This window comes from Phoxinus phoxinus (genome assembly GCF_949152265.1).
Source record: "Phoxinus phoxinus genome assembly, chromosome: 7".
Lineage (NCBI taxonomy): Eukaryota > Metazoa > Chordata > Actinopteri > Cypriniformes > Leuciscidae > Phoxinus > Phoxinus phoxinus.
The window spans coordinates 38957533-38974727 of NC_136882.1; the positions used below are offsets into that span (position 1 = coordinate 38957533).

The 17195-nt window shown below is 35.5% G+C and overlaps 1 protein-coding gene across 1 annotated transcript in view; it reads right to left on the bottom strand.

Moving 5' to 3' along the window:
• lrrc63 (leucine rich repeat containing 63) overlaps positions 1-17195 on the bottom strand; it is a 35171-nt gene that overhangs the window by 17734 nt on the left and 242 nt on the right. Inside the window, exon 2 of the mRNA XM_079619665.1 lies at positions 826-925. Within this exon, the coding sequence (XP_079475791.1) occupies positions 826-916 (91 nt within the window). The 5' untranslated portion in view covers positions 917-925. The remainder of the gene's footprint in view (positions 1-825; positions 926-17195) is intronic.

Genomic DNA, 17195 nt, shown 5'->3' on the forward strand with positions numbered 1-17195 from the left:
AGAACAAAACATGACACAAATGATAACTCATATTTGAGCTTCTTATTTAGGCATAAATATAAGATTTATGTATTTAAATGGAATTTATAATTTCCATCCATTTGAATTACACAGTTTTACATAACCAAACTTTTTTTTTTTTTAATCATGGCATAGTTTATCAACAACTAATTTTCAGATTTTCTAATTCAATTTGCTTAGAATCGGCACAAATCTGTTCACAATTAAATTAATAAAGTTAAAACATATGAACATGGTTAAATATGGAACCAGTAATATTTAGTTAGTTAAAATATGAGCGAATTCATTGATGATAAACATATAAACCTTGTTACAATGCATAAAACACATTTAGTACAGTTACATAAATGTATGCATGACTTACAAATATGCATCACATTAAGTTTATTAGTTCATATTAAAACTGAATTTTGAATGAAATTGAATTTAGACCTAAATAAATGTTTGAGTGTATATTATACCATTGGGTGCATTCTGGGATGCTTTAAAAAAAATCTATATAAATTAATAAAGTTACATAATAAATAACATAAACAATAATGCATAATACAAATAAATCAATAATTAAACATACAGCATTAATAGTAAAAAAAAAGAAAAAGAAAAAAAGTAAGTTTTACTTTTGTAAACAATGTCACATGTTGGACAACATTCTATTGTATCATTTTGAAAACATCATGGAACCGTTACTTTTGAATTTTTCTGAACATTCCAAAACAAGCAGTAACATTTAAAATCCGTTCCCTGGTGGCGGGAAAGGTCACATGATGGCGCGTGTAATATGATAAATGTATGAGGAGTCACCTGCAGTCCTGTGCGCATGCGCTGAGCTGTAGTGTGCTGTCTTTATAGGGGGCAGGGGTCTTCTCCACAGCTTCATGTGTTCAGATGACATTGACTCTTTCTGATCAGGGTTTATGAGAACATCAGTGATAGAGATTAAAGCAAGACACATTTCACCGCAAAAAAATCAACAGGAAGAAATATAGGTTGCATCCTTTTCAGGGCTATTAATACTTGTTTGCAGCAGTATGTGTTAAATACAGTGCAACACATATTCATGCATTTGATTTAGCATCCCAGTAAAGAGAAATCAATCGTCATGAAAATAACCTCATAGCTTTATGTTATTTATTCATTATTAATATTGTTATATGAGGATCAAACTGCAAATATGCCACGCTAAATCGAAACCAAAGACATCGTTTATTCATCGTTCAATGTTCGCGTTTAATGCAGTTTCTAACGATCGAATCAAAGCGATATAAACCTGATCAACTTCTGAGGTTTCTGAGGCAACTTCTGATCAATTTCCTCCGTAATTCGCAGATTTCTGCTAACTTTAAACCATGAAAACAGCAATAACCCGCGTCTGAAAACTCACCAGAGTTCAGCCGAGAATCTGAGTCTCTAGCAACCGCCCTAGCAACCGCCTGTCAATCTCACAGCGCGCGTAAAGATCAAAGACACGTGTGACATTTTCGTGTGTGACGTCATTTGCTGTTTTCAAGCGCGCGTTACATAATAACTTTAGTTTTCATACTCGAGTAAAGCGCGTTTGACTAGTGTTTGTGTGTGTGTGTGTGTGTGTGTGTGTGAGTAAATATTACCAGCTAACAAAAAATAATAATCTAAGAACGTGTTGCTAACGTTCTTTTTTTTTTTCTTTTTTCAAATAAATGTTTTCAGGGAAACAGACCTTAAGTTTAAATGTAACATCCATACATAAATCAAATCATACCAGAGAGCTTTTAACCCATAAACAATAAGTATTGCAAATATTTATTGGCCTTGTTAAAACCTTTATAAGGATATCTCCCTAAAATGATAATTCTGTCATCATTTACTCTCCCTCACGTTGTTCCAAACTTGTATGAATTTAATTTCTTTCTTCTGCTGAACACAAAAGAAGATATTTTGAAGAATGTCAGTTACCAAACAGCTGATGGACCCCATTGACTTCCATTGTATTTCTTTCTTCCATCCTATGGAAGTCAATGGGGTCCATAAACCGTTTGGTTACCCATAAGAAAGACAGAAATTCATACAGGTTTCGAACAACTTGAAGGTGATGATGACATAAATTACAGAATTTTTGGCCGGCGCAATTTTTGGGTGAACTATCCTTTTAAAAAAACATGCCAGACAGTGGAACAAAAACAGTGAAACTTGAGTGCCGTATATTTATAATGCCATGCTGCAAAAGATGCTAGACGTGAGAGAAACGGTTAAAGACATGTCTAGCGTGTGTTCACATTGAAAAACAATAGGAAAGTGGCGGCAGTGGCATGATCTGTGTGAACCGGCCCTTAGAAACGTCTCTTGGTGTGCGAATGTCAAGGAAACAAGGAATGTCTAGAAGACTCTTGCAGGTAAAAAATATTTTTTTGAGCATCAAGTACCATCTAAGGAGTCATATCACTGTTAAATTTATTAAGTATTGCTCGTCACATCCTAAAGTAATCTGATTATGTAACACACGTGACCTGTAATGCGTTACTTTACTCGTCACATCCTAAAGTAATCAGATTATGTAACACACGTGACCTGTAATGTGTTACTTTACTCGTTACATCCTAAAGTAATCTGATTATGTAACACACGTGACCTGTAATGCGTTACTTTACTCGTTACATCCTAAAGTAATCTGATTATGTAACACACGTGACCTGTAATGCGTTACTTTACTCGTCACATCCTAAAGTAATCTGATTATGTAACACACGTGACCTGTAATGCGCTACTTTACTCGTTACATCCTAAAGTAATCTGATTATGTAACACACGTGACCTGTAATGCGTTACTTTACTCGTCACATCCTAAAGTAATCTGATTATGTAACACACGTGACCTGTAATGCGCTACTTTACTCGTTACATCCTAAAGTAATCTGATTATGTAACACACGTGACCTGTAATGCGCTACTTTACTCGTCACATCCTAAAGTAATCTGATTATGTAACACACGTGACCTGTAATGCGTTACTTTACTCGTTACATCCTAAAGTAATCTGATTATGTAACACACGTGACCTGTAATGCGTTACTTTACTCGTCACATCATAAAGTAATCTGATTATGTAACACACGTGACCTGTAATGCGTACTTTACTCGTCACATCCTAAAGTAATCTGATTATGTAACACACGTGACCTGTAATGCGTTACTTTACTCGTTACATCCTAAAGTAATCTGATTATGTAACACACGTGACCTGTAATGCGTTACTTTACTCGTCACATCCTAAAGTAATCTGATTATGTAACACACGTTACCTGTAATGCGTTACTTTACTCGTTACATCCTAAAGTAATCTGATTATGTAACACACGTTACCTGTAATGCATTACTTTACTCGTCACATCCTAAAGTAATCTGATTATGTAACACACGTTACCTGTAATGCATTACTTTACTCGTCACATCCTAAAGTAATCTGATTATGTAACACACGTTACCTGTAATGCGTTACTTTACTCGTTACATCCTAAAGCAATCTGATTATGTAACACACGTGACCTGTAATGCGTTACTTTACTCGTTACATCCTAAAGTAATCTGATTATGTAACACACGTTACCTGTAATGCGTTACTTTACTCGTTACATCCTAAAGTAATCTGATTATGTAACACACGTGACCTGTAATGCGTTACTATACTCGTCACATCATAAAGTAATCTGATTATGTAACACACGTGACCTGTAATGCGCTACTTTACTCGTCACATCCTAAAGTAATCTGATTATGTAACACACGTGACCTGTAATGCGTTACTTTACTCGTTACATCCTAAAGTAATCTGATTATGTAACACACGTGACCTGTAATGCGTTACTTTACTCGTCACATCATAAAGTAATCTGATTATGTAACACACGTGACCTGTAATGCGTACTTTACTCGTCACATCCTAAAGTAATCTGATTATGTAACACACGTGACCTGTAATGCGTTACTTTACTCGTTACATCCTAAAGTAATCTGATTATGTAACACACGTGACCTGTAATGCGTTACTTTACTCGTCACATCCTAAAGTAATCTGATTATGTAACACACGTTACCTGTAATGCGTTACTTTACTCGTTACATCCTAAAGTAATCTGATTATGTAACACACGTTACCTGTAATGCATTACTTTACTCGTCACATCCTAAAGTAATCTGATTATGTAACACACGTTACCTGTAATGCATTACTTTACTCGTCACATCCTAAAGTAATCTGATTATGTAACACACGTGACCTGTAATGCGTTACTTTACTCGTCACATCCTAAAGCAATCTGATTATGTAACACACGTTACCTGTAATGCATTACTTTACTCGTCACATCCTAAAGTAATCTGATTATGTAACACACGTTACCTGTAATGCATTACTTTACTCGTCACATCCTAAAGTAATCTGATTATGTAACACACGTTACCTGTAATGCATTACTTTACTCGTCACATCCTAAAGTAATCTGATTATGTAACACACGTTACCTGTAATGCATTACTTTACTCGTCACATCCTAAAGTAATCTGATTATGTAACACACGTTACCTGTAATGCGTTACTTTACTCGTCACATCCTAAAGTAATCTGATTATGTAACACACGTTACCTGTAATGCATTACTTTACTCGTCACATCCTAAAGTAATCTGATTATGTAACACACGTTACCTGTAATGCATTACTTTACTCGTCACATCCTGAAGTAATCTGATTATGTAACACACGTTACCTGTAATGCATTACTTTACTCGTTACATCCTAAAGTAATCTGATTATGTAACACACGTTACCTGTAATGCATTACTTTACTCGTTACATCCTAAAGTAATCTGATTATGTAACACACGTTACCTGTAATGCGTTACTTTACTCGTTACATCCTAAAGTAATCAGATTATGTAACACACGTTACCTGTAATGCGTTACTTTACTCGTTACATCCTAAAGTAATCTGAATATGTAACACACGTTACCTGTAATGCGCTACTTTACTCGTTACATCCTAAAGTAATCTGATTATGTAACACACGTGACCTGTAATGCGCTACTTTACTCGTTACATCCTAAAGTAATCTGATTATGTAACACACGTGACCTGTAATGCGCTACTTTACTCGTTACATCCTAAAGCAATCTGATTATGTAACACACGTGACCTGTAATGTGTTACTTTACTCGTTACATCCTAAAGTAATCTGATTATGTAACACACGTGACCTGTAATGCGTTACTTTACTCGTTACATCCTAAAGTAATCTGATTATGTAATGTAGTGGCGGTTTTATGATATTCATTATTCTTTAGTAAAATATAGATGATTCAAAGAATGTCACATGTGTGACTCTCACTTGTTAGTGTGAGAAGATTCTGTTTATGTACCTGGAAGGCAGAAGGGAGAGACACTCCAGAGAACAGACGAGCGAGGACCTCTGACCTAGATGTCAGAAGGCCATTTGGTGAAGGAGGGCTTAGGAGTTGGCTCTAGTGACGAATCGAAACTAGTGTTATGGCTTCCTTGTCTATGGAAAATTACTGAATGGAAAACTACTGTGGGAGGAGGGCTCTGAAGAAGAAGGCCTTGAATCTTAGATAAAAGCTTGTTGAGTCTGTCCGAGGGTGTGTCACTCTTCTGCACAGGGTAACAGCTGTGTATTAGACTGCTCCTTCTTGCAAGAATAAATACTTTAATTTTATAATTTGACTCTGAGTCTCCCTTACGCAGTGATGTTTGTTTGATGAATTTTTGCCACAACAATTTGGTGTCAGAAGTGAGATTCCTTGGACGATGCCTCCTGGACCTGAGATCGGACGGTGTTTGGCCACCTGGACTGAGTAAGTTCCAGCTCTACCTCGTAAACTTGAGAGAGAGAGGCCGGCCGATGTCAGAGCCCCGGGAGGATCGACCACTGGAAATCAAAAGAACTCAAGGTGGCACAGAACAACATCTCTGAGTAAGGTAATTAAATTCAGATTAATTGGGGGAAGAGTGAAATTGAACCATATTGGCTGAGAACTGTTTTCTGTGGTACGTAATCTGAAATTAATTGATCTACGTACAGATCAAGATATTTCAAACAGATACGAGGGAAAATAATCTGAAATTAATTGAGGTCTGTGACAGAACAAGATATTTCAAGCAGATAAATAATCTGGAATTAATTGAGATCTACGGACAGATCAAGATATTTCAAGCAGATAAATAATCTGGAATTAATTGAGAACTGTGACAGACCAAGACATTTCACACAGATAGGTACCTGGAAATTGATTGTTCCACCACGGAGCAAATTATTTTTGGGTGCTGAGGCTAATTGGGGGGAACCAGGAAAATCGTAACAGATTTTTTGGTAAACCGTAATTAGGAGGACACTAATAGTGTAACCCGTCCGGCTGGGTTAAAAGAAAGGTCGGATTTGGCAGGGACGCCTGACAAATAAAGAGAACGCGCGTAAAAGAGAAATCCACAGAGAACAGATAAGCGGCCAATATGGGGAATGTTTCAAAAGCAAGCTTGCAAAATTTGGTACACCGGTGTTTTGTCAAATGAGATAAAAATTAAGGGCAGAAATGTATTATATTGAGCACCACAAGATTAAAGATGGTGCGAGAATCAGTTGAACAGGGCAGTGAGAAACAGAAAGGTTGTTGTGTCTGCGTTCAACATGTGTAAAAGTGTGAAAAGACAATGAGTTGTTGGCTTGAAGCAGATAAAAGAGAACAGAGTCGATGTAGAATGTAACAAAAGTTTATCCTCTTTGTGAAGGATTGAGATTTGAGTAATATGATATTTTGGTTTCTGTAAAAACAGTAAGTAGGATAAGTGGGACTGAGACAGTAATGATAATACTTGTTGAATCGGCAGATTAACCATCTTGAGAAGAAAACAACTGTAGAAAATGTATGTTATGAAAATAACATTTCTGATAAAATTTATGGAACTATATATGAACGCCTGTTAAGTCAGATTAAGAAATGGTATGAAAAGTGAGGTTCAGATTAAAAATAATAAGGTATTGAGTATGATTAACGGATTAACATGATATAAAGATAATGAATGTTTCATTTAGCAAAATGGGGAACAATTCTATATTTTAGTGGTAAAATAAAGAGTGAAATTATGTTTATTTTTGGTTTGACAACCATTATCTTTTGAACCTAAAGACTCCAGCTATGCTGGGAGTACAGCAACAGCGCGTGCTTATTCAGCCCGGCTTCTGGGTGTTAAATGTGTACTTGCTATTGTAATCAGTGTTGTTGATGATAATACCGAATTAGAGAAATGTAAAGACATATTTTGGAATTCAATAATGTAAAATGTCGGATATTTTGTTGATATTAAGTCATTGAGGGAAAAAAGACATTGTCTGTTTTATAAAGGAAATTATGGGTCGGGGATAATTTCCCTGGACAAGTGTTAAAGTTAAACAGAAACTTTGTGAAAACTTTGTTAAAACAATTTATGCATTTCCGTGCAGAAAATTAATGTTCTGCCAATAATTATGAAAATTATGATTTGGCTAGTGTGACTGAATCCGCCACTGGTGGACTGTAAGAGGAAGAGAGAACTGCTTATCAGCTGTGTTTACATTCCTGAATGGGACACTTCAAGGGTGTCAGTAAGTTGGAGCTGTTTGAAAGCTCACAGAGAGATCGAGCTATATGAGAAGGGGACAGAGAATGTTTTAATTGTGGTCAGTGGGGTCATTTAGCAGCAACTGTAAATGCCCACTCAGAAAGGTGTAAAAGAAAGTTGATGGAATGTGAAAGTGACGTATTAATGTGGGTTTGAAAGTAGAACAAGATTTGAATGACGATATTAAAGTGAATGCAGTGCTAAGTAAATGAAAGAAAAAAGAAAGTTGATAGATGGAAGTCGTAAGTAGAATGAAAGAAAAAAGAAAGTTGATAGATGGAAGTCGTAAGTGAATGAAAGAGAAAAGAAAGTGATAGATGGAAGTCGTAAGTAGATTGAAAGAGAAAAGAAAGTTGAAAGATTTAAGTTGTAAGGAAATCCTTTTAAAAGGAAAGAACTAAAGTACCAGTAGATGTAAATTGCAGATAAGCAAAATATTTGTAAAAGTAAAGGTAACTAAAAAGATGATTGTCTTATAATGAAACGCTTAAAAAAAGGTTTTGGAAGATCCTAATTGTAGATTGGTAAACCCCTAGAAGAGAAAATATGGAAAATATTGTCAGATAAAGTTGTAATTGAAAACCTGACAACTAAAATGTAGATGTTTTAATGAAACGTTATTGAGAAATAGAATAACTATTTGTGGCTAAATGTAAAAATGTAGAAAGGGATCTGATTAAACAAACAGCTTGGTAGTGTTGACCATGAAGCAGCTAGAAGATGTTTTGGTTTCAAAAGATAAGCTTTGGGACTTGACTGAAACTGCCAGTGGCAGACTCATATGAGTGGAAAAATTTTAATGTCTAAATTCCCTGATGTATGGGCAAAAGACAACTATAAAATTATTGTAAAATTGAAAAGCGTATGTAATTTCTGGCAAAGAGGCCTTAAGCTGCCAGAATTAAAAGATAAAGTTGTGAATGTTTAGAATATGAGAAACATTGTACCAACTCCTGAAGGCCTGAGTCTCTCTCTCATTCAATGTAAGAAGGCTGTTATCTAGCCTGTCATGACAATAAGCTATTTATAGTAAAGTGTTTCAGTTGAAAATTATAGACACAGATGTTAAAAGAAATCATGTTAAAGGAAATCATTGCCATACTGAGGGCAATTAGTACTTAAATATTTTAGATTGTAAAACTGAATGACTTTAAAGAAGTCTTTAAAATAATAATGTAGACCTTAAATGACAGGTGACATTTTTGTACTTTGTTATTTTAGGACCAGTAACGTATTTGTCTGATCTTAGCCTTCACCATGACAGTGACACAGGACCTATCACCATGACTATAGATGTACACTGAATAGACGATGTGAATTTTCTTCACTGAGATTTTGTTGATTCGGACATGTCTAACAGATTTGAGTGATTAAATACTGTTGTTATTAACCTGTCTCCCTTAACATTTATTAGGCATGCAGTCCAGATAGGGGTGACTCTTAAATGTGCCTTTCCTGAGCTCCAGAAAACAGCTGAGTTCTGTTGAAGAAACTGATTGTGTGATGGGAGTGAGCGGGTCATCAGTGGGTACGAGTGGCCTATCCAACGACGGGGCAGATCCTTCTGGCCAGGGGACTATACCTAAGGCAGGGAGGTCACGCAATAACACTGGGCATCTCCGGATGGAGGTGCCATATGTGAGAAGGTATGAGAGTTGAGCGCTGATTACCGGAGGCCAACCGGGGTCAGCATAGCATTGGGAGGTCAGATGCTGTGTGAGGAATCGCGACGGTCTGACCCAAGAGAGAATGTAAGTTCCTCTATACCACTCACCAGAGAAAACCCCGCAATTCACTGTATGGCTTGTTTTCAACTGTGACAAGTCTGATGGAAATGATAGATAAAGAGCTGATGGGAGATGTGCTTTCGAGAGCCAGCTGAGACCATCTGATTGTCATTATTTGTTGGGGAGACAGTAACATAACTTATTAATTTATATCAGGAACATGTTGCCTTATGGGCAAGGAAAATTAAAGAAGTTGATTTTGAACTAATATGTCTATAGGATGGTTTTAACTCCTGAAGGTTAGACATGGTGATAGCTAAAGATTAAGACAGGGTTTTGTAAGAGTTTGGATAACAAAGGTTAGGTGAATTGAGAATTTATACAAGTATTCAAACTAAAGATAACCTTATAAATACTCAGAGCATAATGTATTTTAGATTGTTGTAATGGTTCTAATTTGAGTTAAACATTTGTATATGAACATTTATGAACTATTAAGGGTTCTATGATTAATTAAGTTTCAGTCTTAGGAGGCTGTTTGAAAAGATTATTTGTGTAAGAGAGACTGCTGAGTGGAGGAAGGGACTTGGTACTCTGTTTGTCTTTCTGTTATCAGGCATGGTAAGGCAAGTTTAAACAAAATAATGATAATGAACCAAAACAACCCAGCGGATTTTTTCTAAAGACAAAATGAATAATGAACAGATAGAACATTTGAAACGGTTTGAAAGGCCATGTAAAATTATATAAAAGCTACAGAAAGATGTGAAGTTTAAATCTTATTTAAACCTTAAATATTAAACTTTTAGAGTTAATATAAAAAAAAAAGCGAACATTGTAAATGAGCTGTTAACATGCTGTATGTGTGTCTAGCATGAGTGTGTGTGATGGTGACAGCACTTTATGTCTTGTGTTAGTTTAGGGCAGCTATTCCGCCTGAATAGTGAGTATATTGTGTCTTTAACCTCTGGAGAGTGTTTTTTCATTACAGATGTGTTAAGGCAAGTGACAAATTGTAAAGAAGGCAAATGCTGAGTGAATCTGATGAGAAGATGATAGAGAACATGGGACGAGCTTTAAGATCACGCTCCGTCTGGTAGTAATTACTTTTGTCATTTATGATGTGGATTTGAATTACTTTTGGATAAGTTTAGGTATTTATATAAATTGGAATTGTGGAGTTGTACAGTTATAGATTTGACGGCAACAACAAAGGGACACATTGGCTAAGTCAATATCAAATTATGCAGAGAGCCATATATGATTATCGTAAACAAGAGGAGAATGTTTTTGTTTTTTTGACTGACATTGACCAAGTCTGTACAGCACGACCTGACCTGATAAACTATTGATGACTTTAAAATGGTTGAAGAGGACTGAGTTGCGAGACAAAACAACAGACCTGAAAAAGCAGGATACGCTGTGAGATGGGCCGTTGCCCTTCAAATAATTCGATAAGGAAATTAAATTGTGGCTTTAAGTGAAGAATGTAATATTTTTGTTTCAGAGACAGAGAAAGATGTCTGGAGGAAAATTTGTCTGAAGACACTATGTTAAATGTTATGTTAAATTGATGATCGAGTTGTGTCGACCATCAAAAGGGGGATGCTTTATGTTTTATTAGGAATAAATGTTGGGAGAACACTAGGGGTAATTGGGTAAAAGCCCTGAAAGAAGCCATTTTTCTGCCTAACAAATATTGTTTCAACAGGACGTTTCCAAGGGCATCGAAGGCCGTGGCAGAATAGTAGACAAAAGAAAATACGTACTTTACTATCTGACGATAACCTCGAAATTTGTTTTGCTTTACAGAGAGCATGCAGAATTGGGAGACAGGGCAAAATGTGTTGAATAATGGCTATGGATGAATTTTGCTAACTGTCCTGGCCTGATTGTTATTATTGTGGCAGAAAGGTGCTACACCTTAACCTAAAATTTTCCTTTTGCAGAATGTCAGGAGGATTGCATCAAGCTGAACTGATTCTGTTTTTCCAAATGTATGAATACTGACTTGTGAACGATATGTGTTTTTCAGGGGAAAAGGACTCTGACTCTAATAAGCAAGAAATGTCTAATGATAATTGAAAATGAAATGAAAAATAATGATTTTTGAAAATTCCACAGGCCTACACCAACACGCCTGGAGGAGGATGTGGACCAACTAATGATTTAAGAATGTGTTTTTGTGATGATTTTGAGGATTTTATCTGATTATATTGAAATAGAGCTTAGTATTGATATTGGTATATGACAAATGATTTGATTGGTTACTGATTTATTAGAGAATATTTAAGGCAAATGTTTTTAGGAAGAGAAGATCTATTAATTAATTTAAATTATAGGGATTATTGTTGAAGCTTATTAAGTAGAACCACTGCCTGATTGAATTAAAAGTAAAAGAACAAATTATGGTTAGGGAAATGGATATGGGGAAATGTTGAATGTGTAGTGTATGAGTTATGATTGTATGTGTTATTCTGATAATTTTGTTGTTCAATTGAAAATGACAGTCTATCCGAATGATGATGATTATGAACAAAATTATGCAGATGATTCAAGTAGAGATTACAGTTAAATGTGTTGATGTTTTTCTTTTCTTTCTGAGAACGATTGATATGTAAAGGAGGGTTTTAATTTTTTTTTAATTTTTTAATGCTTTCATTTTATTGCATTGTTTGTTTTCCTACTGTGCTATAATCTTTTTCCTTACTAGTGTGACTGCGGTAGTGAGCCCGGCATTGGTAAACATATTTACGTGCTTGCTAAAATATAATGGGGCTTTCCCCCACAAAAAACAGCCTTATGCTTCTTCATCCTAAATTTTTTTTTTTATTCACAGGTTCAAGGAGAGTGATTTTTATGATGTGTGATGTAATGACTTGAACTTGCATTTATTATTATTGTTGTTATTATTATTATGTTTGATTAATAATGATAAAAAGTGAGGAGTGTAGTGGCGGTTTTATGATATTCATTATTCTTTAGTAAAATATAGATGATTCAAAGAATGTCACATGTGTGACTCTCACTTGTTAGTGTGAGAAGATTCTGTTTATGTACCTGGAAGGCAGAAGGGAGAGACACTCCAGAGAACAGACGAGCGAGGACCTCTGACCTAGATGTCAGAAGGCCATTTGGTGAAGGAGGGCTTAGGAGTTGGCTCTAGTGACGAATCGAAACTAGTGTTATGGCTTCCTTGTCTATGGAAAATTACTGAATGGAAAACTACTGTGGGAGGAGGGCTCTGAAGAAGAAGGCCTTGAATCTTAGATAAAAGCTTGTTGAGTCTGTCCGAGGGTGTGTCACTCTTCTGCACAGGGTAACAGCTGTGTATTAGACTGCTCCTTCTTGCAAGAATAAATACTTTAATTTTATAATTTGACTCTGAGTCTCCCTTACGCAGTGATGTTTGTTTGATGAATTTTTGCCACAACAGTAACACACGTGACCTGTAATGCGCTACTTTACTCGTTACATCCTAAAGTAATCTGATTATGTAACAAACGTTACCTGTAATGCGTTACTTTACTCGTTACATCCTAAAGTAATCTGATTATGTAACACACGTGACCTGTAATGCGCTACTTTACTCGTTACATCCTAAAGTAATCTGATTATGTAACACACGTGACCTGTAATGTGTTACTTTACTCGTCACATCCTAAAGTAATCTGATTATGTAACACACGTGACCTGTAATGCGTTACTTTACTCGTCACATCCTAAAGTAATCTGATTATGTAACACACATTACCTGTAATGTGTTACTTTACTCGTCACATCCTAAAGTAATCTGATTATGTAACACACATTACCTGTAATGTGTTACTTTACTCGTCACATCCTAAAGTAATCTGATTATGTAACACACGTTACCTGTAATGTGTTACTTTACTCGTCACATCCTAAAGTAATCTGATTATGTAACACACGTGACCTGTAATGCGCTACTTTACTCGTTACATCCTAAAGTAATCTGATTATGTAACACACATTACCTGTAATGCGTTACTTTACTCGTCACATCCTAAAGTAATCTGATTATGTAACACACATTACCTGTAATGTGTTACTTTACTCGTCACATCCTAAAGTAATCTGATTATGTAACACACATTACCTGTAATGTGTTACTTTACTCGTCACATCCTAAAGTAATCTGATTATGTAACACACGTGACCTGTAATGCGCTACTTTACTCGTTACATCCTAAAGTAATCTGATTATGTAACACACGTGACCTGTAATGCGTTACTTTACTCGTTACATCCTAAAGTAATCTGATTATGTAACACACGTGACCTGTAATGCGTTACTTTACTCGTCACATCATAAAGTAATCTGATTATGTAACACACGTGACCTGTAATGCGTACTTTACTCGTCACATCCTAAAGTAATCTGATTATGTAACACACGTGACCTGTAATGCGTTACTTTACTCGTTACATCCTAAAGTAATCTGATTATGTAACACACGTGACCTGTAATGCGTTACTTTACTCGTCACATCCTAAAGTAATCTGATTATGTAACACACGTTACCTGTAATGCGTTACTTTACTCGTTACATCCTAAAGTAATCTGATTATGTAACACACGTTACCTGTAATGCATTACTTTACTCGTCACATCCTAAAGTAATCTGATTATGTAACACACGTTACCTGTAATGCATTACTTTACTCGTCACATCCTAAAGTAATCTGATTATGTAACACACGTGACCTGTAATGCGTTACTTTACTCGTCACATCCTAAAGCAATCTGATTATGTAACACACGTTACCTGTAATGCATTACTTTACTCGTCACATCCTAAAGTAATCTGATTATGTAACACACGTGACCTGTAATGTGTTACTTTACTCGTTACATCCTAAAGTAATCTGATTATGTAACACACGTTACCTGTAATGCGTTACTTTACTCGTCACATCCTAAAGTAATCTGATTATGTAACACACGTTACCTGTAATGCATTACTTTACTCGTCACATCCTAAAGTAATCTGATTATGTAACACACGTTACCTGTAATGCATTACTTTACTCGTCACATCCTGAAGTAATCTGATTATGTAACACACGTTACCTGTAATGCATTACTTTACTCGTTACATCCTAAAGTAATCTGATTATGTAACACACGTTACCTGTAATGCATTACTTTACTCGTTACATCCTAAAGTAATCTGATTATGTAACACACGTTACCTGTAATGCGTTACTTTACTCGTTACATCCTAAAGTAATCTGATTATGTAACACACGTGACCTGTAATGTGTTACTTTACTCGTTACATCCTAAAGTAATCTGATTATGTAACACACGTGACCTGTAATGCGCTACTTTACTCGTTACATCCTAAAGTAATCTGATTATGTAACACACGTGACCTGTAATGCGTTACTTTACTCGTTACATCCTAAAGTAATCTGATTATGTAACACACGTGACCTGTAATGCGCTACTTTACTCGTTACATCCTAAAGTAATCTGATTATGTAACAAACGTTACCTGTAATGCGTTACTTTACTCGTTACATCCTAAAGTAATCTGATTATGTAACACACGTGACCTGTAATGCGCTACTTTACTCGTTACATCCTAAAGTAATCTGATTATGTAACACACGTGACCTGTAATGTGTTACTTTACTCGTCACATCCTAAAGTAATCTGATTATGTAACACACGTGACCTGTAATGCGTTACTTTACTCGTCACATCCTAAAGTAATCTGATTATGTAACACACATTACCTGTAATGTGTTACTTTACTCGTCACATCCTAAAGTAATCTGATTATGTAACACACATTACCTGTAATGTGTTACTTTACTCGTCACATCCTAAAGTAATCTGATTATGTAACACACATTACCTGTAATGTGTTACTTTACTCGTCACATCCTAAAGTAATCTGATTATGTAACACACGTGACCTGTAATGCGCTACTTTACTCGTTACATCCTAAAGTAATCTGATTATGTAACACACGTGACCTGTAATGCGTTACTTTACTCGTTACATCCTAAAGTAATCTGATTATGTAACACACGTGACCTGTAATGTGTTACTTTACTCGTCACATCCTAAAGTAATCTGATTATGTAACACACATTACCTGTAATGTGTTACTTTACTCGTCACATCCTAAAGTAATCTGATTATGTAACACACGTGACCTGTAATGTGTTACTTTACTCGTTACATCCTAAAGTAATCTGATTATGTAACACACGTGACCTGTAATGTGTTACTTTACTCGTCACATCCTAAAGTAATCTGATTATGTAACACACGTGACCTGTAATGTGTTACTTTACTCGTCACATCCTAAAGTAATCTGATTATGTAACACACGTGACCTGTAATGTGTTACTTTACTCGTTACATCCTAAAGTAATCTGATTATGTAACACACGTGACCTGTAATGTGTTACTTTACTCGTCACATCCTAAAGTAATCTGATTATGTAACACACGTGACCTGTAATGCGTTACTTTACTCGTTACATCCTAAAGTAATCTGATTATGTAACACACGTGACCTGTAATGTGTTACTTTACTCGTCACATCCTAAAGTAATCTGATTATGTAACACACATTACCTGTAATGTGTTACTTTACTCGTCACATCCTAAAGTAATCTGATTATGTAACACACGTGACCTGTAATGCGCTACTTTACTCGTTACATCCTAAAGTAATCTGATTATGTAACACACATTACCTGTAATGCGTTACTTTACTCGTCACATCCTAAAGTAATCTGATTATGTAACACACATTACCTGTAATGTGTTACTTTACTCGTCACATCCTAAAGTAATCTGATTATGTAACACACATTACCTGTAATGTGTTACTTTACTCGTCACATCCTAAAGTAATCTGATTATGTAACACACGTGACCTGTAATGCGCTACTTTACTCGTTACATCCTAAAGTAATCTGATTATGTAACACACGTGACCTGTAATGCGCTACTTTACTCGTTACATCCTAAAGTAATCAGATTATGTAACACACATTACCTGTAATGTGTTACTTTACTCGTCACATCCTAAAGTAATCTGATTATGTAACACACGTGACCTGTAATGCGCTACTTTACTCGTTACATCCTAAAGTAATCTGATTATGTAAAACACGTTACCTGTAATGCGTTACTTTACTCGTTACATCCTAAAGTAATCTGATTATGTAACACACGTGACCTGTAATGCGCTACTTTACTCGTTACATCCTAAAGTAATCAGATTATGTAATGCATGAGATCTTTGATGGAATCACATCCTCGTTCCGATAGCAAAGGCACACAAAGTTCAACTTGTGTGAAGTTCTCTGTCTGCTTGTCGAACGGGAACAAACTCAATTGCGTTTCCAATAATTTAAGCTGTATTATTATTTTTAAAATATATTTTATAGTGTTTAAATGATTTATATAACTTTATTCATTGGTTTGTTAAGTACACACAGGATTGCTTTGTTATTACTGTATTACGTTTAATCTCTAGAACCAAATGTATATTGCCCACTCAAGTGGATATCTTCAAAAAAAAAAATTCGAAAAAAATTTTTGGTAAAAAAGTTTTACAAATCTTGTTTTCCATCAATAAGATCTCCTAAGATCAATAAAACCTCCCAAGAAAAAAAAAAGGCACATTACTAATGACACTCAGGATTGATAATCATATACAATATAGATTACACTTCTTCCCGAGGATGTTTCTTAAACGATGACATTTGTTTGTACACTTTCTGGTGACATTCTTGAATTGACCATTTC